At 41.7% G+C, this 23,523-nt stretch overlaps 1 protein-coding gene across 1 annotated transcript; it reads left to right on the top strand.

The window, feature by feature from the left end:
• Positions 1-6,797: 6,797 nt before the first annotated feature.
• On the top strand, positions 6,798-12,539 carry ZFP36L1 (ZFP36 ring finger protein like 1). The gene is made up of 2 exons (XM_036735419.1): positions 6,798-7,008; positions 9,668-12,539. Exons 1-2 carry the CDS (start codon positions 6,952-6,954, stop codon positions 10,625-10,627), a joined length of 1,017 nt encoding a protein of 338 aa, XP_036591314.1. The 5' UTR covers positions 6,798-6,951; the 3' UTR covers positions 10,628-12,539.
• Positions 12,540-23,523: the final 10,984 nt, after the last annotated feature.

Genomic DNA, 23,523 nt, shown 5'->3' with positions numbered 1-23,523 from the left:
AAACAAATGAGAGATCAGAGGAAGAGACTGGTAGTGGTTGATGATTTCCTATTTGAGGGATATTGAGTCAGCTATCTGCTGACCTGATAACAAGAACATCTTTGTCTCCTTATAGTATTTATCCAAGAGATGACAGAGAGCCTTCCAAGATTTGTTGGAAGAGATGACCACTACTCACTTCTGGTGAATTCTGTGGGAACAAAATACAGGCAAGAAACAGAAGACCTTAGGGGTACACAGGTGGTGTTTTCATCACTGCTATACAAAAGGATTCAGAAAAGTAAACAGCAGGTTAAGAAGCTGGCATCTGAAAATGAGATTTGGATTTCTGGACCATGACTTAAAATGTAGATTCCTGGTCAGGGATGCAGTTTATCTAATGAGGAACGGTAAGAATGTGTTTTCTGAGAGACCTGAAAAATCTAATCAATAGGATTTCAAATTTTTGGGGAAATGCCATTTAATCAACTCCAAATGATACAACTAAGAAAATGCTCTGTACCAGTGGTGTCAAACTCTAATAGGAAGAAATGAAGCCACTAAACCATACATAAGGATCTCTGTTGCCCATATTGGCTTAGGAAACTACACAAATCTATATTCTATTATATTTTTATTTAATTTGCTAAGTACTTCCCACTTATACTTTAAGTTGATTCTGCCATTCTCAGGAATGTTGGGCCTTGTATTTGATACTTCTTCTTTAGACCTTGAGACTGTTATCTGGTAAGAATGCCTCTTTGAGTTTCAGAATCAAGCAGTTATGAGCTGGATGTGAACAGGTCCTAGAAGCATTTACTGAATCAACTGAAGGTGTAAACTAGGTGCAAATAAGTTTTTAAATAAAATCAACAGCATTTATTAATCACCCACTGTGTGTCAGGCATTGTACTAAGCACTGGGGACACAAAGGAAGGCAAAAAACAAAAACAAAACCCACCACCACCAAAACCTAGTGCCTGATCTCAAGGAGTTCACAGTCTAGTGGAGGAGATAACATACAGAAAATTATTTGCATAAAAGATATATACAGGATGACTTGAATATATATAGGATACATTAGAATTAAATTTGGAATGAATCAAGTGCTTCTAGCCATTGGATGAAATCAGATGACAACACACAGAAAATATATTGGGATTGGTGGAAAGAATTAGATATACCCAATACCAGAAGGCAGAAAGGGTAGGGAGAGACCCCTCTTTGACCAAGGGATGACCTTGTGAACTTTGGTTTGTATTTTCCATGGGTGTTTGTAGCAATATCCTCACTGGTGGCTGATGTCAGCTTCTGCATTAGGAGCTTAGAGGTACGGTAAAGGCAAATGTCATACTGAGAAAAGGCAGTTTTGGCTGGCACCAACTCAGGATATGTCAGAGAACTGAATCTATGAATTACCCGTTTGCCAAATGTACCTTCTAAGCCAGAGCCCACTTTCCCCTGGGGTCTACGTGTGCATATAGGTCAATGTGCTCTAGATATGTGGGGAGAATGTTTCTGTACCAATTATTCTTAGGGTACTATATTAGTAAATACCACTAGCTAAAAGCTAAACAAAAGTTTGGCTGGGTGCTAATCTGAGGTGAGCATATTGACTGGGTGCTCACGAGTCAAAATTACCCCTAGAACTCTGAGGGAAGAAGTAATCAGACACTTTCTGAAGACTCAACCTGTTAGTGCTAGGAAGTAGCCCAAAGGTAGGCTGTAAGTGCTTCCTGAGGTCCTTTTAAAAATTGTGTCAGTTGGAGGTATTCATCTTCCATTATGTACCAACAATGCAGCGCCTCTTTCAGTGTTCTGTGATGCTGGATTCAAAGTTCAGATTCATCAAACACTTACATGATGCAGACAGTCAATTCTTGGTCAGTTCTCCAGTGTATAAAGCTATCAAGAACATCCCAACAACGCCTAGATTCAATTTTATCTTCATTTAGAATAACTTCTCATTTATCGGACACAACAGGAAGAGATGCTAATTAATTCTGTGGAACTACTCACCTTATTTCAAGTCTGTCACCCAGAGAACGGTTGGATATTAGACCTAAAAAAGCCAGGATAAGGTGTTTTTGGATGTTATCTTCCCATTCATCACTTTTATAAGTTTTAAGACCTGGCCATATCATGTTCCCAATTTGGTCAAATAGATGAACTCCTAGAAACTGGTAGCTCCATTTATAGAAATCTTACTTTTGCTTTCAATGCACTAAGAAGACCTGATTTTAATGGAAGTCTATGCTGAAGAATGCTTCTGTAAAGTATAGTAGAAGGGTGGCTTGAACTGAAACACAGAATCACAGATTTAGACCTGGAAAAGAACTGTGATATCATCTGGTCTAACCACCTCATTTGACCAGTGAAGAAACTGGGGCCCAAAGAGAGGTTGAGTTGCCCAAGGTCACACAGCTAGTCAATGGTAAAGGCATGATTGAAAGGGAGCTTCTCTGATTGCAAATCCAGCAATATCTCCACCTGGATAACGGTATTGACTATCACTGACTAAGCCTTAGGACCACTGGCAAGTTACTTAACCTCATCTATCAAACTGCAAGTTTTCCTAAGGTCTTTTTCCATCTTTATCTTTCTTTGAAATTACCTATGAATTTCTTCCTCTGTGTCCCCAAAACTTTCTTTTGTTGATTAATCTGGAATTTTCATCATGTCTTGACAGTTTTGCCTTTAATAAATTTGTTTTTTAGTTAGATACATCCCTGCTGTTGCCAGACGGAGAAGATGGTTCTGTGGGTGGACACTTGAGGAGAGTTGAAAACCAAGGCGCAGGAGGAAGAAGGCAGTGCCGGTCACCCTCTCTGGCTGGTACACTGACTTGCCTCACCCTTAAATACAGCCACCCACTTGATCACGTGCTTCCAGCTTCCACTACAGACTACATAGCCGAGGCCTGGCAGCTCTCAGCTTCTCTCTGCAGGAACAGTCGGCTTCCCCTGAGGTCCCTGACCCCATTTATGCTAGTGAGTAATTTTGCTACTTTAAAAAAAAAATGAGCCATTACTGACTTCTTTTCCTGGTAGCACCAAGGAGATCCATGTGAAAACAAACCCAAACTTAAAAATAACTCGCCACTCCTGTTCCTAGACCAGTTTTAGGGCTGAGGGACGATTTTTCGAAGTCCCCTAGGTTCAGGCCCCTTAATCTGAGAGTTACTCCTTGCTGTGCCTGAATCTCTTGCAAGGCGGTACACCTCCCGGCCAAAAGCTGCAGTGCACGGGAAGGAGCGATTGCCCGGGCTATGGACTCAGAAAGAAAGGAAAGAGTTAAAAAACAAACCCAATTCGAGACATTTTTAAGTGGTTGGACCGTAGGGAAGGGGGTGGTGTGACCTGGACCAGTTGAACTCCGGGATCTGAACCTGGCTGCAGTTAAATTTCAGCCCTCCCTCCCATGGGGTCTTAACCCCTCCGTACTCACTCCTCTCTCCTCCCCTCCTAACTCGTGGACGGCCTCTCCTGGTACCCTCTTGCCCCTGGGAGCTCGAACGCAGCAGTAGGGGCTGCGAGGAGCGGGTTAGCAAACGGTTAACACGAGTTTGCTTCCCTCCTGGACTCTGTAACCCTTGGAAAGTCCCTGAAATGACGTTTCCAACCCAACAATTAAAGAAGGTTTAATTATAGAGAGTGGCTCCCAGAGCTGGGAACAAACCCGGGCTGCCCAGCCCGTAAACAACTGCACAGAGGGCCACATGCTGGGGGTGGGAGGAGGGCGAAGAAGGGGGATCCTGGAGTCGAAGGGAAGAGGGAGAAGAAATGGGGGGTGTATGGATAGACCGCTCCTATTTAGAAAGTTTGAAGAAATTCGAAGAATAGGGTTTAATTTTTTTTTTTTAATTCTGGATTGGATATAGTCTGTGGGCGTCTTTTCGTTTGGTTATTTTGGCTGGTCTTGTGAACCAGAAGAGGAAAATGTGGCAGCAGCCAAGAGGAGAATTTTAAAGCCCAGTTCCTGAGGGCTGAAATGCATGGAAGAGGAAGTGGGAACAGGGGCCATTTGTTTTGAATGGGATCTCTTTTCTCTTCTCCTATTTTCAGCATTTCATCTCCTCCCCTCCCCCCGCGGCCCCTATCCCACCCCCCACCCCCCTGATCCTACACTCCCCTCTTGGGCCCCCCCTTCAGTTCTTTGCCCCCCCCTTCTTCGCTTCCCTCTCGCCTTCCTCATTTCCCGTCTCCCTCAGCTGTGTCCTACATCCCACTGGAGGTGAGGGCTGGTCCTGGAGTTAAGGACGTGTTTCAGAGAGGGGAGGAGGAGGAGGGCTCAGCCAGGATGAGTTCAATCCGAAATAGCCTCACATGAGGAGTCATACAAACCTCGTGCTCTTAATGTGCAACCTACTTTGTGTATTGAAATCTGGAACTCATTACTTCATCACCAAGTAACTTTATGAAATAAAAACTTATTCTTACCCCCAGACTTTAGAAACTTCCCTCCACCCCCTTCTCGAATCAGGGGGAAAGCATAGTTTAGGAATAAGCAAAACCTTAAAAAAAAAAAACCGAGCCTTAATGTCCTAAATTAATGTGGATGTGAGTTACTTCCCTTCCTGGAGCTTGCCAAATTTAAGTAAAAATTGGAAAAGGGGGAGTAAGGGGGAGTAAATCAACAGGAGACAGTTGTCTTGGGGGAGGGTGGGGGAAAGGCAGAAGCCAGTTGTGTTAAAAATGTTCACGTCTACTAAAGTATAGAAACGTGAAGTTTGCCCAGAGAGTGAGAATAGCTTCACATTTATGCACAGCTTAATTACTTTATAAGCTTTAAAGTTGAGGAGGATTTTATTTCTCAAGCTTAATTTTATAAGTCACTTAGTATTTGCTAGGGCTGTTGGCATTTTAAAAAAAATAAAATATGGAACCTCTTTAAATGTGAGTTAAGGCGAGTCCAATTTTGCCTTTCCTACGAAAAACGTGCTTATAATAGGGTGACCTAATTACATCGCAATGGAAAATGCACTTAGGCACACACAAACACATTCTGGGTTTCATAATAAGACTGAGCAGTTAAAAGTGTTGTGGAATAAACATCTGAGTCGGGTTGAAGGGTTTTACTGTAACAAGATGGCAAAGGGCTTATGGAAACAGAGAAGGAAAACACCCCAGAGACGGTCGTTTCGGTCTCTATCTTTCATTCCAAAACTCGCTAGGGCGGGGGAAGCAGAACGACGCATCAGTAGCTTAACTAAGAAGTGCCTACTAAGTGCCAGGAGAGCACGGTGCTAAACGCGGAGGGATAGAGCATTAGCAGCGAGTGGATTCTTTTTTAACTTTAAAAACAACAAGTTTCGGCCTGAGAGCCCCATGCTCTTCCCGTCCCGCCAAAACAGAGTAGAAGAAAACACCCAGAGTGAAACCAAGCCTTGAAGGGACCGAAAAGCCATCTGTTACATTCAATTGGGCTGACTTGGGGGGTGGGGTGGGGTGGGGGGACTCAATAACAGTGGAGTAGGCAGGGAATGCTCTCTCCTTCCTTTCCCCAGCCTCAAAGAACAATTTATCCTCAGGTTTGGGGGGAGGGGAGGCCAAGGGACAAGGGGGGAGGGTTTTGTAATGGACTGCTATATGAGTTTTGGGGGGGGGTGTCTGTAAGGGAGGGCATAGTGAAGGGTGTAGGATTGGCTTTGCTAGGCATCCTTGGAGGAGAGAGGAGAAAGTGGAGAAATTATTTTGTCCGTTAAGAGAGATGGGGAGAAAGAAGTAGTTGCTGGAGGCAAAAGACCTAGAGGGGTGGTCGTTTTTCTTGCAAACTCCCCAAGCGAGAGAGGCATCCCGTAAAACCTGGAGGCTGGAGTGCAGAGGCACGCGGACGCGAATGGTACCATCCGCCGCGGGCCCCAGCGGCCGCAGAGTAGTTCTCAAGAAGCGGAAAGAAAAAGAAAAACTTCCCTGGGTTCCTATCCATCCCCACCCCCACCCCCACCCCCACCCCCCATGCACCTCATGGACGCCCTACGGCCCTGCCTCTAAGAAGACTAAAAAGGCTTCTGAACTTTAAAAATTCTTGCTTTTTTTTTTAAACAAAAAAGGGAAGGAGGACGACCATAAAGGGAAAAGAACGAAGCAAAGTGAGGACGACAACTTTGTAGGTTTTAACATGAGACCTAATTAAAAAATAAAAACTTGCCTGGGTTCCTATAGCTCCCCCCTCCCCTCCCGCCTCCTCTGAGAAAACTTAAAAGGCGTCTGAACTTTAAAAGTCCTCTCCCTGCCTTTACAAAAAGGGGGGAGAAGGAAGAAACTAAAGTGAGGACGACAAGAACTTTTTAGGTTTTCACATAAGACCTATTAAAAAAAAACAACAACTTCTTTTTAGTGCAGAACCTGCAAGCAGAGATCCGATTCAGATCTCAACAAAAAAGAGAAAGTTGATACTGCCTTCCAGAAAAGAAGAAAAAAAAAAGGGGGGGGGTGGAATAAATGTGATGTCACGGATCACATTCAGAGACTGACAAAAGAAAAAAAAACTTGTCCATTTCTCCATCCTCCGCCCCACCCCCCCCAACTCTAGGTGCGTTTAAAACGTACATGCAGCAAAGGGAGTGAACTCTAAACTTCTTAAAAAAAGTTGTGAAGCTTCAGTGTGGTTTTTTTTTCCCCTTTTCTCCCCTCCCCATTCTTTCTTTTGAAAGTTTTTTTTCCCCTCTCCCCTACGTTTGACCGCATGGCTGATTCAACCTCGTTGTCAATCAACTTTTTTTTCCTCCTCTTCCTCATTTAAATGAGTTTAAAGCTCCTCCTCCGGCTAGCAAGTCTTGAAACTTTATAAATTGGGCCTTAAAAGCTCCGCAGCTTGGGAGAGTCTAAAAGCCGAGGGGGTGGTTGGAACTGGGAGTGAGAGGACTCCAGAACCCAGAGAAACTGGAGGCTGTGCCTTACCAACACTGTGATTCTTTTTTTAAAAATTATATATATATTTTATCCCCCTCCCCTTATTTGAACTTTGAAGATGACCACAGCTCTGGTGTCCGCAACCATCTTCGACTTGAGCGAAGTTTTATGCAAGGTAAACCGGGTCAAAGCGTTTATGTTTTTTCCCCCCAATGTAAACTTTTGCTTAAAAACAAAACCTTTAGCTCCTGGAAAGTGGGAGGAGGGATAGACAGGCAAGATTTTTTTTCTGTCCCAATTATTACCCTTCGCCCTCTACTTTTAAACTTATAGAAGATCTTTCTTTTGCCTTTTTTGTTTGTTGTTTAAAAGTTCAGGAAAAGATAGAATGGGATTTTTAAACGCAGTCCTATGGGAGGAGGGGGGGAATCCGCAGTTGTCCGGTTACTTTTCTCTGCAGATGGTCCAAGAGACTTTGCAAACTTTTTTTTTTGTATAATTCTGCATTCGTTTCACAAGAAGTTCAAAGTACACTTCCGCGGCTCCGTTCCCCTCCCTTTCACCCGATCCCCTAAAGTGTCTTTCTCTGATTTGTAGTTCTTGTCAACCTTGGGCTTACCTTCTATCCAGTTTTGCCTTATAAAGTTTGAGGTTCGATTCAGTTTGAATTCCTTTCCCCAAGGAGAGTCCGGTCGTCTTGGGGTGGCGGGGTGGGGGAGTGGCGGGAGGGTTTGGTGTGGGGGGAAAGATGGTTAAGATTGGATCAGAAAGGATGTTGCAAAACGAATTTGCAGAGGAGTTTTGTGTTTGTTAGCCCTGAGTCTGGTCTGAATGCCCGACCTTGCCTGCAGACTCTGGGTTTGGGTAAATCTGGCACTTTACCGGGCGGCAGGAAGGGGACTTTTAGGGATCGGGAGCCGGAGGTATTTTCGGACCTGGAAACCTGTTTGAATTGTGTATCTGAAACGCTGATTGCTTACATTCGAGGGTCGTGGTGACAAGTGTCCGCCTTTTAAGAAGTTTGCATAGACTTCCAGAAGTGCAGTCGGGGGGACCTCAGACGTTATCTAGTTTGAAGAAGTGAGGGCAGTTTAGCAGTTAACGAGATGTTTGAAGTTGGGAATCTTGTGGGAAAGCAGCTAGTGTATGTAGCAACTGGCTGACGTGTTTTAAGTTTCCTTTCTTTAGCTGAGTCCCGGGCCCCCCTCCCCCCGTTTGAAAGGGTGAAGTTGCTCAGCCACTTTTAATTGCTAAAGTGTTTTGACTACATTTTAGACACGTCTGGTCTTGTTTGCTCTAACTTTTCCCAATTTGCTCCTGCTGTTGGTTGCTGCTCCCACGGCTGTAGCTAGAAGTGCAAGGAATTACTAGGAGTTGAACACACACACACACACACACACACACACACTATAGAATGTAAGTTGTCCGCCTTTCTTGCCCCCCCCCCCCCCGTGTTGCTTTTAGCCACCTGGGAACTTTTCAATTCAATCCTTCTTTGATGTGATTGTCTCCCCCCAACCCCCCTTTTCTCTCCCCTCCCCCCTCCTCTTTCTAAATGAGCCCCATTGTTGGAAACTCAGCTCTTAGCTCTGAAGCCGTAATCGGTTTGGCTGGGTTGGTGCTTTGGGGCTCGCCTTGATTTCTAGCCGCTGACCTGAAGGGGCAAACGTTGAATTTGCACAGTGACACCCACATGGTGCTGAGAGCCCATCTCCCCTTCCCCTTCCAAATTTGGGTATATTTTTCAACAGGTGTGACTGGAGGGCGGTGGAAGCTTGTCTGTGGTTTCCCCCCAGGGTAGGGGGAAGGATGGGGATGGGGGTGGGGGGGGGTTGAGACTTGAGATTGAGGCTTCCTTTTTTTGCCTTTTTTTTCCCTTCCATCTGCAGCTTTCCTCTAAAGATTAAACACTGGTGCCCTTATCCTGCCCTGTTTTTGCATGCAGCCAAAAGACTAATTGCAATGGAATCCTCCCAGGGTTGGGGGTGGGCAGAGGAAGGGGTGGTGATTAGAACTATGATGGAAGATACTCAGGACAAGAGCATGTGTCTACAGATTATCAATGAGTTGATCTCCCTGGATACGCTTCCCCACCACCCCACCCCACCCCTTCTGTATTTTGCTACCCAGCTAGTCTCTAAAAGTAGAGAGCTAATGAAGTCTAGAGCTCTGATTTTTGGGGAAAATGTTTGGAAGGGAAGAAATTGAAGGATCTTTTAGGCCAAGTTATAGGAGAAAAAGAGCAGGCAGCAGGGAGCGGAGGGGCTGGCGGCAAAATGATGAAGGGTAAAGGAGAACGTAACTGGTTGGTTGCTGCCCCTAAGACTTTTAGGGGAGCACCCAAGAAATCTGGGTTCCTTTGGGAAGGCTTCAAGTCAGTCTGGGTGCCAAACAAGTTGCATTTTGACGAAATAAATAGGCAATTTTAGGGGGCGCTGCTTTAGTGGCAGTGGGTGTGGCAGAGAAACATTGCTAGAGTTGTGGGGGGAGAGAGAGAATATGATATTTTTGCCAGTAGGGATTGTTTCGTTCTTTGTTCTTGAGTCTCCAGCACTTAATAAATACTTGCTGATTGTTGCCTGTCGATTGAGGCTTGGGGCCTCAGGTGAGGACTGTGTAGAAACTTAGAGAAGACCGTCTCATGAGTGAGAATTGCTTTTGCTCAGGGCAGATTAAGAGGTATTTAGCGTTTGGGTACTTAAGCTTAGGAGGGAAGGAAAGGGAAGGGGTGTTGGGGCGTGCTGTGCTCTTGGCAGACACCAGTCGCCTCCCTCTGTCATCTCATCTCTTCTCCCTTTTTCCCCTCCCTCTCTTCTCCCTCTTCTCTCATACAGAATAACAAGATGCTGAGCTACGGCCCCTCCAGCCCAGGGGGCTGCCTGCTGGACAGGAAGGCAGTGGGCACCCCAGCAGGTGGGGGTTTTCCCCGGAGGCACTCGGTCACCTTGCCCAGCTCCAAGTTCCACCAGAACCCGCTCCTGAGCAGCCTGAAGGCAGGGGAGCCATCCCAGGCTCTCAGTTCCAGGGACAGCCGCTTCAGGGACCGCTCCTTTTCGGAGGGGGGCGAGCGGCTCCTGCCTCCTCAGAAGCAGCCCGGGGGAGGCCAGGTCAACTCCAGCCGCTACAAGACAGAATTATGCCGCCCCTTCGAGGAGAACGGTGCCTGCAAGTATGGAGACAAGTGCCAGTTTGCCCACGGCATCCACGAGCTCAGAAGCCTCACCCGCCACCCCAAGTACAAAACAGAGCTGTGCCGCACCTTCCACACCATTGGCTTCTGCCCCTACGGCCCCCGATGCCACTTCATCCACAATGCTGAGGAGCGCAGGGCCTTGGCGGGGGGCCGGGACCCCTCTGCTGACCGTCCCCGCCTCCACCACAGCTTCAGTTTCTCTGGCTTCCCCAGTGCCGCCAGCGCTGCTACCACGGGGCTGCTGGACAGCCCCACCTCTATCACCCCACCTCCCATCCTGAGCGCCGATGACCTCCTGGGCTCGCCCACCTTGCCCGACGGCGCCAACAACCCCTTTGCCTATTCCAGCCAGGAGCTGGCCAGCCTTTTTGCCCCCAGCATGGGGGTCCCCGGGGGTGGCTCCCCAACCACCTTCCTCTTCCGGCCCATGTCAGAGTCCCCCCACATGTTTGACTCTCCCCCCAGCCCTCAGGACTCCCTCTCGGACCAGGAGGGTTACCTGAGCAGTTCCAGCAGTAGCCACAGTGGTTCAGACTCCCCAACCTTGGACAACTCAAGGCGCCTCCCCATCTTCAGCAGACTCTCCATCTCAGATGACTAACCAGGGCAGGGAGGGTTCCCCCCTTCCTATTTTCCCCTCCATCCTCTCCCCTCTCCCACATTCTTCTACCCTCATCAATTTCCCTACAGCCCTTTTACATTAACAAGGTTAAGCTCAACCCCTTTCCCCTAGCCTTGGAATATCCTCGCACTCCTTGCCCCTTTTTTGTCCCACCTAACATAACGACAAGTCCATTTGTCTGTAGCCTTCTCTAGCTTCAACCTCTTCCCTCCTACCGCCTTGCCCCAATTCCTCATCAATTTTCTACCCCACTTTACATAAAAGACAAAAGTCCCAACTGTTGGTAGTTGCCTTTCTCTCTGGCTTAAGCCTTAAGTGCCAAATCACAAAAGCAAAAAGCAGTAACAGTTTACAAAAACAACTTAGTGCCTTTAAACCTAACTTTTTTTTTTTTTCCACTGTGACTACATTACCTCTCTAGCTGCAGAGGGCACCAGTGGGCCTTCCTGACTCTGCCCTTCAAATGTAAAGGGGAAGGAGGGGTGGGAGGCTTTGGGAAGTGGAATCAGTAGCTCCCTCCACTGGCCAGGAGAAACTGGACCTCTATTTCAGTCCCTCCTCTCCCCGCCACCTCCTTCCCTTCCCTTCTTCTCCCTGGGACAATTCCCAGCAGGCCTGCTGCATGTAGAAAGCTGGCAGCATTTGAATCCTTTCCCCTCCCATCCCTCCTAGTGCTCTTGTTGACTAATCTTGCCTGGGTCTATGCAGGTCAGCAGGAAGGAAGGCTGAGAATGGACAAAGATTGGTGACCTAAGTGGGACTTTAACGATTTAAAATTTTATTTTATTTTATGTGGATTTTTTTGGTGGGGAGGGAGGAAGGGAATGCTAGGTGGACCATGAAAGACTTTTGATTTTGGTGCTAAAAAGTTCCCCAGTATATATGTGACATCTATAAAAAAAAAGGAGAAAGTATAAGGGGTGAGTGGTGAATGGTATTCATTCCATATACAATTTCTGTGTAAAACAATTTCCAGTAGAAAGTAGCTATAATGGTTTTTGCTCTAGAGTACATTAAGTACGTTAGGACTATTGTTATAGCACTCACGCCATGCTTTTTTTTTCTGGGTTTTTAACTGTATAACTTTCAGAAATTGGAGAGCAAAAATTTTGCTTGTCACTGCACACAATATAAAAAAGCTTATTTAACTTATCAAAAAAACGTATTTATTGCCAAACTATGCTTTTTTTTGTTAATTTTGTTCATATTTATCGGGATGACAAATCCATAGAATATATTCTTTTATGTTTAAATTATGATTCTTCCATATTAATCTTAAGATTGTGAAGTGTCTTTTTTTCCTTTTTTTTCCACAGTTTAATATATTATACTACAATGACATTTTTTGTAACTTTACACCTTTTGGTTATTTTATTTTAAAAAAAATGAAAAATTAATTTAAAAAAATGCAAAAAACTGTTGGATTATTTATTTTAGAAATTCCCCCCTTGTGTTGGACTGCAAATTGAGTTTCTTTCTTTCTAGACCTTACACAGCTAGGACTTAGAATGTATGTAAAAGTTGTGGTAAAAAAATAAAACAGTAAAGAAGGAAAACAACTTTTTTTTTTTGTATAGCTTCTAAAAGGGAAAAAGCAACAGCAACAAACAAAACCCTTGGACTTCCCACGTGCTACTCAAGACATTCTGAGCACAGATTTGTGGTTCAGTATTCCAGGTCTGGAGTTTTCCAATGTTAGTGTAAACAGAACTCAACATACACACGCATACATACATACACAAAGATGAATGTAATTACTTTTTCCTGTTACTGTTCACTACCGATGCTTTCTATTTCTTTTTCCTTTGTGTGAGTTTATTTAAAGAAAAATCTTTTTGTAACGACTGTTTGCAGTTTAGAAATCAATAAACCCCCAGGTTTTTTCAAGAAACTTTGGCAGTGATGCTGGTTTTGTTCTCGTGTACACAAATGGTGCTTCTTAAATTTCTGGTGCTCCCTTTTACATCTAGTTCTTTGGTCCAATGAGAGGAAGGGTTTAGCCATGTGAGTCTGTGGTTAGAGAATCGTTTTGGGGCTGATCTCCAACACTTCCCTTACTGGCACACTAAGCAATGGGCTCCAAAGGAGGGGGGTGGGGAGGGCTGTTGCTTGACCCCAAGGGCTGTGTGATCCACCAGTTGGAGGATGGGAAGAGAAGTCACCACTTTTCCCCACAAGAGCCAGCCGTGAAAGTTGTAGCTAATCCAGTCACACTTGGCCCCTTTTCTCCTCTAATATTCCCCTAGACATTCCCTTCCATTGTTCCAGCTCCTAATCTCCCTTCTGAGCCAGACATTGGACTCTTGGGAATTAGTTAATGTTGCTACCTGGCACCCATAGCTGCAGCTATATAGATGGTATTGGGAGAATCCTCCTGTCCTCACCATCGTACCATGCTGATCCCTTGACCTCTGCCTAGATCACCCCAGAACTGTAACAGGTACTAAGATGTCCCTCTGATTCAGGACACTGGTAAGAGCCCTCTCTCCTTTTTCATTTTGGGCAGGGCATCACAAGTTGCAGTTTGAATAGGTGTGGATGGGTTGTGACAAATCACAGATCTCATTACATTACCTTTTACCCCAAACTCTCCCTTCTTCCACATTTTCCTGTTACTGTCAAGGATACCACCAGCCTTTTAGTTTCCCAAGTTCACCGCTCAGTCATCTTTGACTTCTCACTTTTCTTCACCACGTATTTCAAGGCTTGGCAAATCAGTATCCCCATCAATCCTATTTGTCCCCTTTACCTATGTAGTCTAGTGGCTACCTCATTTTGAACTACTGCAATAGCCTAAATGGTCTCCCTGCCTCAATTTCCCCCTGCAATTCACGCAGCTGTCCGAGTGAAGTTTCTGAAAGTACAGGCCTACCCAATAAACTCTAATGGCTCCCTATTGACTTTAGGCTTAATAATCATTAGCTCATTATTAATATGTTTTATAGTTTATTCAATTAAATACACAATTATGCAAATATAATTTATATACAATTATAAATAAATGTTCACATTAGGGATGTGTACTCAAACATTTTATGCTGATAGAGGTACAGAATCAAAAAAGTTAGGAGGTCACTTCACTAGAGATTTGACCTGTACTTTGTCATTTTGCCTCGTTTTTACTAGCTTGGTGCTGCAGAGATATTGTTCCAATCCAGGGGGAGCCAGGGCGAGGGGGGAAAGAGTGGCCAGTAGGAAATGACCGAGGCTGCACAAGCTTCGTTTCCTTTTCCCGCACAAATAACATCTTCCCCCCCTGTAGATCCATGAGGTTTTTCCACCGGAGTGTCCTTCCTCTTCTGTGGTAGCCACCAGCTGATCAAGACTAGAGCCGAGCCTCTCAGGGACTGAGCCTTGGGTTCTAAGAAGCATTATTTTAGCTCCATATTTTTCATCCTTTGTTCTTGAAGAGGACGGACGACATCATGAGGGTGACGTCTTGCTTTCCAGATAGATAAGTAGCCAGATAGACCTGATGCTAGTCATTGTTGGGTGTGTTGCTACTCAGGACATCCGGGGAAGTTTATTTTCTTCAATTAACTAGGCCTATCCTGATAGCAGGTAGGTCTGTAATGGATACTAGTCAAGTCAAAATCGAGGAAGGGATCGGCTAGGCCTAGGATCATCAGTAAACTGAACCAAACTTTCCTTAGCTTTGGGCCCTACTATAGAGGGTAGAGGTATATGAACCATCAAAAGTATATCTGCCAAGTCTTTTGTTCAAGGTCCAAGACAGGAAAACTTTTCTGAGGGTAGGGTGGGCTTCTTGGTCCCCAAAGGTCAGGATGTGCCCCCATCATGGGGAGGGTTGGGGGGAAAAGTGTTTATTTTGACATTTTCCTGAAGCTTGGTTATTGAACTTTGGTCACATTAGCCAAAATGCCAACCTGGGTGGAGGTGAGGGAAGTGTGACTTCTTTCCTTCTTTGTATGTCACCAAATAATCACGAATTGGTTTATCAGACTATCTAAAGCACTGATTCAGGACCCAGAAGAAATGAGTGTGCATATATATTCTGTCACTTAACTGGTCACAGGACATTGGGCAAATCATGCCAACTCACTGACCATCAGATTCCAAATCTAGAAAATGGAATAATCATATTTGTACTACCTGCCTTACAAGAATGAACAAGCCCCAGAGGACTAGGCAGTGGCTGGAATGTGTTCTGAAGATTGTCTTTCTCCTACTATTTGCAAAGTAGGCCTCAAGTTAGGGATATGGAGGGTAAGCCTTATTCCTAGGTTCCAGACTTCCAGAGAGCAGAGGTTGGTGGACATCCCAGGGCAGTACTGCCTTTTTATCTGTCCACTCTCTGGTTCAGAGATTTTTAACCTGGCATCCATGGATACCCCTTAGGTGTCCAAGGAGAGATTTCAGGGGGTCCATGAACTTGGGTGAAAAAAAATTACATCTATTTCCATTAAACTCTAAGTGAAGTTTAAGCATTTTCCTTCATTTATTGGGAAACATCCTGAGGTGTCCACCAGACTGCCAAAGGGGACCATGACAACGCACAAAAAAGTTAAAACCCTTTGTTCATTCTTGTTCCTTCATAGCTCTGGTCGGTCTGCAGAGTACACTATAGAGAGAACAGCTAAAACTAGAAATGAGAAGGGGGGTTGTGTATGGGAATGGCTGGTCTCTCGGTCTCCTTTTCCTATTGCTTTTGTTGTTCAGTCATTTCAGTTACGTCCAACTCTTCGTGACAGCATTTGGGGTTTTCTTGGCAAAGATCTGGGAGTGGTTTGCCACATCCTTCAATTCATTTTGCAGATGAGGAAACTGAGGCAAACAGCGTTAAGTGACTTGGCCAGGGTCACATAGCCAGTAAGTCTCTGAGGCCAAATTTAAACTCATGAAGTTCAGAAGAGTCAGTTTTCCTGACTTCAGGCCTGGCACTCTATCTACTGTGCCACCTAGCTGGCTCTTTCCTAATGCTACTTCCCCAATTAATAGTTCAGTTTACTAACCATTTTTCTTCTCTGGAGGAGATAACAAGGTCATAGAATCATAAAGCTAGAGCAAGAAGGAAACTCAGAAGTCATCTAGTCCAAGCCCCTCATCTTAAAAATGAAGCTGAGACACCTTGGGGTTGAGTGATTTGCTCAAGGTTACATGGGTAGTAAGAGAAATGATGTGGGGATTTGAACTCAGGTCCTGGGATTCCAAGTTTAGCCCTCTGTGTTCAATACTCTTTCCATTGCAAGGATGGTCAGTGAAAGAATTCTGGAAACAATCGATTTTTCTAGGAGAAGACAACACAGTCTGGGAAATGGAGAAAGGATGGGAAAGCGTGGGCCTTCATCCTATATGGCCAGGCTTGACTACTCACTGAGCCTCAGCTCCAGATATCTTCTGGGCCTGGGATGTGCTGTTACTACGGCCAAAGTATCTTGCCTGAAAAGTGCATTTTAGATGCCCAGGCAGATGGAAGCTCTGCAGCTGCTGGTAGCTCAATGGAGTTTTATTAGAGTCAGCAAGACTCAGATTCAAATAGGACCTCAAACTCTTACTAACTGTGTGACCTTGGCCAAGTCACTTAGTCCATAAACATTTATTTAATATACTTAACCTCTGTGATTTATAGATGAGGAGTTTCCTTGGATTAGATGGCCATTAAGGTCCCTTTCAGTTCTAAAGCTGTGATCTTATGATGTTATTACTTGGCCTAGGAAAAGTAGCCTGACAGATTTCCAGAGAAGGAAATATCTTTATCTGAGAGTCATAACTCACCAATTGCCTTCCACCAAGGAATGAACAAAAGAAGTATCCCTTTAAATTTGAACATGGGAGGATATAGGAAGAAAGACTGTAGGAATGTAGGAAGAAAGGAGAATGTAGTGAAGAAAGGGCTGCTGACACCAAGATAGGCTACCAGAGGACAGGAAGCAGAGGGATAGCTCAATGACCTATGCCTTCTCACCCCAGAAGTCACTGAACTTACTCCATAAATCTTTGGGCTGATATGTTTGAAGGTGGGTGTTTCACAGGGGGAGGGGTTAGGCCACCCCTTTGGACTTTCCTCCTGCCTAATGCTGTAGGGGTGCCCTTTGTTAATGATTGATAGAGGGAAAGATTAGGCCCCAGGAATCCCAGAGTGGGAGTCAGTCTTGTCCTGTTATCACAGACCTGCCCCTTGCATATATGGCTGGGCCAAGTCAACATCACTGATGGGACTGGCTTAACCCCACCTGATTTCAGAGGTGGCAAGTTGTTTCCCTTCACCTACTACCTTTGGAACAGTCTTTTTGCAGCTTGATTATTGGTTGAAAGAAAAGAGATTCAGAGGGCCAGGAAGCTAGAGAGCCAAAGCTAGGCATTTTCTCGATTGGTACAGCATATAAAGTGCCTCCTGCAAGGGCCAACACTTCCTGGTGATACGACTTGGAGATCAGTAAAACCTCTATTCTAAGGAGGTTAATACTTTCTGTTCATTCTTATGCCATCAAGATTTAGGTGCAGATATTTTTTATCTTTGTTTTACAGATGTGGAAACAAACCCTAAGGGAGCCAGGACTTAAGACTACCTGAATGCTAGTCTGGTGTTCTGCGTTCTTACACATTTTTCTTTAATCTATGTAAAAGACAAAAAAATCCTCCCAACAGCCATTTAAGTTGCAAATATGGATATTTTGTATCTTCAAATTGTTTAGTAGGTTTTTTCATATTTTATTTTTTCTCAATTACTTGTAAAAAATTTTTAACTTTCATTTAAAAAAAATTTTAAGTTCCAAATTCTCTCCCTCCTTTACTCCCTGCCCCCTCCTTGAGAAGACAAGTAATTTGATATAGATTATGCTTATGAAGTCATGCAAAACATTTCCATATTAGCCATGTTGCAAAAGAAAACAGACAAAAAAAGAAAAAGAAACTTTTCAACTCCATCAGTTCTTTTAGACTCTATCAGTTTTTCCTCTGAAGGTGGATGGCATTTTTTTCATAAATCCTTTGGAATTGTCTTAGATCATTATATTGCTAAGAATAGCTAAGTCATTCACAAGGGAATGATCATTGTATAATATTGTCATTACTATGTACACTATTTTCCTGGTTCTGCTTACTTTACTTTGCATCAGTTCATATAAGTCTTCCCAAGTTTTTCTGAAAGCATCCTGCTTTGTCATTTCTTATAGCACAATGATATTCTGTCACAATCATATGCCACAAATTGTTCAGCCATTCCCCAATGGATGGGCTTCTCATTTTCTAGTTCTTTGCCACCACAAAGAGTTGCTATAAATATTTTTGTACATATAGATTTTTTCCCTTTTTCTTTTGATCTCTTTGGATACAGATCTAGTAGTGGGATTGCTGGGTAAAAGATTTTAGAGTTCTTTGGGCATAGTTCCAAATTACTCTCTGGAATCATTAGATCAGTTTGTAATACCACCATCGGTGCATTGGTGTCACAGTTTTTCCACATGTTCTCCACCATTTGTCATTTTTCTTTTCTGTCGTATTAGCCAATCTGATAGGTGTGAGGTGGTATTTGAGTTGTTTTAATTTGCATTTCTCCAATCAATAGTGATTTAGAGTGTTTTCCCATATGACTATAGATAACTTTGCTTTTTTCTTGTAAAATCTGCCTGTTCACATCCTTTGACTATTTATCAGTTGGAGAATGACTTGTATTCTTATAAATTTGACTCACTTCTCTATATATTTGAGAAATGAGGCCTTTATCAGAGAAATTCCCCCCTCCTCCCAGTTTCCTGCTTTCCTCCTAATCTTGGCTGTATACGTTTTGTTTGAGCAAAAACTGAAATTTAATGTAATTATTTATTTTATATCCCATTATGCTCTCTGTCTCTTGTCTGGTCACAAACCCTTTCCATATCCATAGATTTGACAGGTAAAATTTTCCATGCTTCTCTCTTGCTTATGATGTCACCCTTTGTATCTAAATCATGTACCCATTTTGACCTTTTTCTTCATATACAGAGTGAGATGTTAGTCTATTACCGAGTTTCTGCCAAACTCCTTTCCAGTTTTCCCAGTGATTTTTGTCAAATAATGAAGCTTGGATCTTTGGGTTTATCAAACAGTAGATTACTATTGGCATTTACAGTAATATATTATGTACTGCATCCATTCCACTGAACCACCACTCCATTTCTTAGCCAGTACCAGATTGTTTTGATAATTACTACTTTGTAATACAGTTTGAGATCTGGTACTACTAGGCCACTTAACTTCACATTTTTTTTTCTTTGATTCCCCTGATATACTTGACCTTTTGTTTTCCTAGATGAATTTTGTTATTTTTCCTAGTTCAATAAAATACATTTTTTTTGGTAATTTGATTGGTATGGCATTAAATAAGTAAATAAATTTAGGTAGAATTGTCATTTTTATTGTACTGGTTCAGACTACCCATGAACAATTAATATTTCTCCAGTTTAGATCTGACTTTATTTGTGTAGAAAGTGTTTTGTAATTGTGTTCATATAGCTCCTGCATTTGTCTTGGTAGGTAAACTCCTAAGTATTTGACATTGTCTGTAGTTATTTTAAATGGAATTTCTCTTTCTATCTCTTCCTGCTGGACTCTGTTGGTAATACATAGAAATGCTGATGATTTATGTGGGTTTATATTCTGCAATTTTGCTGAAATTGTTTATTATTTCAACTAGTTTTTTAGTTGATTCTCTAAATATCTATCATATCTGCAAAGAATGATACTTTCGTTTCTTCATTGCCTAATCTAATTCCTTCCATTTCTTTTCCTTCTGTTATTACTATAGCTAGCATTTCTAATACAATATTGAATAATTGTGGTGATAATGGGCATCCTTACTTCAACCCTGATCTTATTGGGAAGACTTCTAGTTTACTCCCATTACATATAATGCTTGCTGATTGTTTTAGATAGATAACTACTTATCATTTTGGGGTATATGGGTTTTTCAAGGAGGACTAGTGCCCTTTTCAGAGCTGTTCATCCATCTTTGGTGTCCACCTGGCAGTCAACTCCAACCTGTGGCTCTGAGGAAACTGTAGCCATTCAGGGACCACAATCCAGTAAACCATCTTGGCAGATGGGCTAAGCTAGGTTGAGGGTTACAGATGGTCCTCACACCCATCATGAATTACGGGGGTGTTTATTCCAGTTATGTGAAGACTTTGCCCAGAAGTAGAGGAGAATGATTTTTTCCAATGGCTATGAAGGTGGCTGAAGCTGGTGCTATGGAATGCTTAGAGTTTGGTCAGACATTGAAGACACCACGGTCATCCTGGGTCATCACCAGTTGTCCTGAGTTTTGTCTTGTCACTGGACTTCAATGACCGTGGAAAAGAGAATGAGGCTTCCTACTTTGTGCTACTTGGCCTCACTTAAATCTAATCATGCATGAGTCAAGACATCACCCTTGCAATGTCACTGGTCCTCTTTGAAAACAAGGGACAAACAGCAACAACAACAACTATCATTCTAAGGAAAATTCTATTTATTCCCATGCTTTCTAGTATTTTTAATAGTAATGATTATTGTATTTTGTTAAACAGCTTTTTCTGCATCTGTTGAGATAATCATGTAATTTTCATTATTTTTGTTTTTGATATGGTCAATTATTCTTACATTTTTCCTAATACTGAACCAGCCCTGCACTCCTGATATAAATCCCACCTGGTTATAATGTGTGATCTTTATGATATATTGCTGTAATCTCCTAGCTAGAATCTATTTAAAATTTATTACCTCAACATATAGTTTTCTTTGTCTGTTTTTGCTCTTTCTGGTTTAGGTATCAGCACCATATTTGTGTCATAAAAGGAATTTGGAAGGACTCCTTTCCCTATTTCTCTGAATAGTTTGTATATTTTAGAATTAATTGTTCTTTAAATGTTTGGTGGAATTCACTTGTGAATCAATCTGCTTGTGGGAATTTTTTCTTAGGGAACACATTTGTGGCTTGTTCAATTTCTTTTTCTAAGATGGAATTATTTAACTATTCTATTTCCTCTTCTGTTAATCTGGGCAATTTATATTTCTGTAAATATTTATCCATTTCACTTAGATTGTTAGATTTATTGGCAAATAATTGGGCAAAATAGCTACTAATGACTGCTTTAATTTCATCTTCCATGTTGGTAAATTGACCTTTTTCCTTTTTGATGTGGGTAATTTGGTATTCTTTCTTTTTTAAAATCAAATTAACCAAGGGTTTCTCTATTTCATTTTTTTTTCATAAAACCAGCCTTTAGTTTTATTTATTAGTTCAATGGTTTTCTTACTTTCAATTTTATTAGTTTCTCCTTTGATTTTCAGGGTTTCCAATTTGATGTCTAATTGGGGATTTCAAATTTGTTCTTTTCCTAGGTGTTTTTTTAAAATTGCCTACCCAATTAATTGATCTCCTCTTTATGTTATTGATATAAGTATTTAGAGAAATAAAATTTTCTCTTAAGTACTGCTGCGGCTGCATCCCATACATTTTAGTATGTTGTCTCACTGTTGTCATTCTTTTTTAAAAATAATTCATTTTTAGTTTTCATGTCATTCTTTTTAAGGAAACTGTTGTTTCTATGATTTGTTCTTTTTTGTAAATTTTATTATTTTACACTTAAATGCAAAACGGGAAAAGAAAAAAAATCATTGCCATGTACACAGCAGAACAGAAACAAGGATTCAATATAAAACAATAAATTTTCATTTCAAGAAAACTTTTATGATAAATACTACATAGTGTTTTCAAAGCTGCCTAGCTTCTCTTTGCTTCCTTGTAGGTTTTCTTTTGTTCTCTGCGTGCACTTTTTATTTTATTCTTTTCCCTCCCTCTCTGCGCCCCACACCCTAAAGAAGGCTACAATTAAGAGTTGATACACACACAGAGATAGATATTTACAAACATATACATATATATATATATATATATATATATATATATATATATATATATATATATATATATACATAAAGACTCCTAAGACCATACTATGTCTATTTCTACTTGTCCTCTGTTTCTCTGATGGTGGATAGTATCTTCCTTCATAAGTTCAAGTCTTCTAATCTTTTTCTTAATCAACCAGCTTTTCTGCACCACATCAATATTCCAAACCAATCAGCCTGTCTGAGAGATTGTCTATGAAAGATTCACCCCTCCCCAATTTTCTCCATTCCTTTTATTCTTGGCTGCATAGGTTTTGTTTATACAAGAAAATTTTAATTAAAAAATTTTATTAAAATTTAATTTAATTTAAAAATAAAATTTAATTAAAAATTTTAAATTAAAAATTTTATACTTCAACAATGCTGTCACCTTATAATATAGTTTTAAGGTCTAATACTGCTGAACCTGCTTCCTTTACATCTTTTCCTCAAGGTTTCTTTGAAGTCCCTAACCTTCTATTCTTCCATATGAACTTTGTTATTTTTTCTAACTCAGTAAGATAATTTTTTTTAATAATTTAATTGAGATGGCTTTGAATAAATAGGTAATGGGCAAAATAGTCATTTTCAAATTTATATTGGCTTCACCTACCCATGAGCAATAAATATTACTTCATTTATTTAGATCTAACTTTATTTGCATAAAAAGTGTTTTATGTTTATGTTGATGTAGTTCCTGTGTCTGTTTTGGCAGGCATACTCTCAGGTATTTTATACTGTTTAGTTATTTTAAATGGTATAAAACAATATTAAATAATATTGCTGACACATAATGTAGTTTCACTATTTTTATCTTTTGATTAAATTTATTTTGGCTTTAACTTTGTCTGAGATCATGATTACTATCCCTACTTTTTTTACATAATAAATTCTGCTCCTGATCTTTATCTCTGTGTGTATCTCTCATTTTTATAGCATTTCCTGAAATTAAATTTTTAATCTGCTATCAGTTTTCATTCTGTGGGTAAATTCATCCCATTCACATTCTAACCTGTAATTACTTATTGTGTATTTTCCTCCTTCCTATTTTCCCCTCACTGTTCTTCTCATCTTATTCCTATCCCTCCTCACTTTTCTGCTTTACTTCTACCAATTACCTTGTCCTCCTATTCCTTAACCTACCCACCCCTCCAAGAGTTTCTCCCTTATCCTTCCCCGCCACCCTATCCCCTTGCCCTCTTATTTCTTTCTGTATTTAGAAGACTTTTATACATACATACATACATATAGAGAAAGGGTTCCCTCTTTAACCTATTCCCAATGAAAGTTCCATTACTACCCGCCCTCTTCTACTAACTTCTTCCATATCCATTTTTCTTTTATGCCACATTTGTGTGAAATAATTACTCCTTTTTATCTTTCCCTACACAGTTTTATGTTTTTAGAATCACCTAATCATACACAGCTCAGCCCAAGCCTTTTTTTCAAATTACCCAAATAATGATGATAATCAAAAGAATAGTGATTATATTTTCACATATAAGAAGTAAACAATTTGACCTCATTGAGTCCCTTATAATTTGATCATTAATGTTTGCCATATATTTCTCCTGGTTGTTATATGTTCTGACCACTGGCTCCCTTAATCTACCGTCCCTTCTATAGGCACCCCTCCTAATCTTACCCCTTTTCTTCCCTGAAGGGTAAGATAGATTTCTATACCCAATTGAGTGTGCATGTTATTCATTCTTTGAGCCAATTTTAATGGGAGTAAAGTTCAAGTATTGCATGCCACACTCTTTACCTTCTCTTCCATTGTAAAAGCTCTTTTTTCCCCAGTCTTTCATATGAGATAATTTTCCTTGTTCTTCTCCCTTTCCCCTTCTCTCAGTGCATCCCTCTTTCTCACTTCTTAGTTTTATTTTTTTGAAATCATCTCATCATAGTCAACTCACACCCATGCCCACTGTCTATGTATACTCCTTCTAAACTGCCCATATAGTGATAAAGTTCTTAGGGGTTACAAGTTTTATCTTCCCACATAG

The sequence above is a fragment of the Trichosurus vulpecula genome, chromosome 8, assembly GCF_011100635.1.
Source record: "Trichosurus vulpecula isolate mTriVul1 chromosome 8, mTriVul1.pri, whole genome shotgun sequence".
Lineage (NCBI taxonomy): Eukaryota > Metazoa > Chordata > Mammalia > Diprotodontia > Phalangeridae > Trichosurus > Trichosurus vulpecula.
This window is presented reverse-complemented; position numbering and strand designations above follow the sequence as displayed.

What these genes read in the sequence shown, in the direction of transcription:
- ZFP36L1 (XM_036735419.1), top strand. Translation starts at nt 6,952, where the DNA reads ATGACCACAGCTCTGGTGTCCGCAACCATCTTCGACTTGAGCGAAGTT. An exon ending in TGAGCGAAGTTTTATGCAAG is followed by an intron (nt 7,009 to 9,667) that starts GTAAACCGGGTC and finishes TCTCTCATACAG; the next exon opens with AATAACAAGATGCTGAGCTA.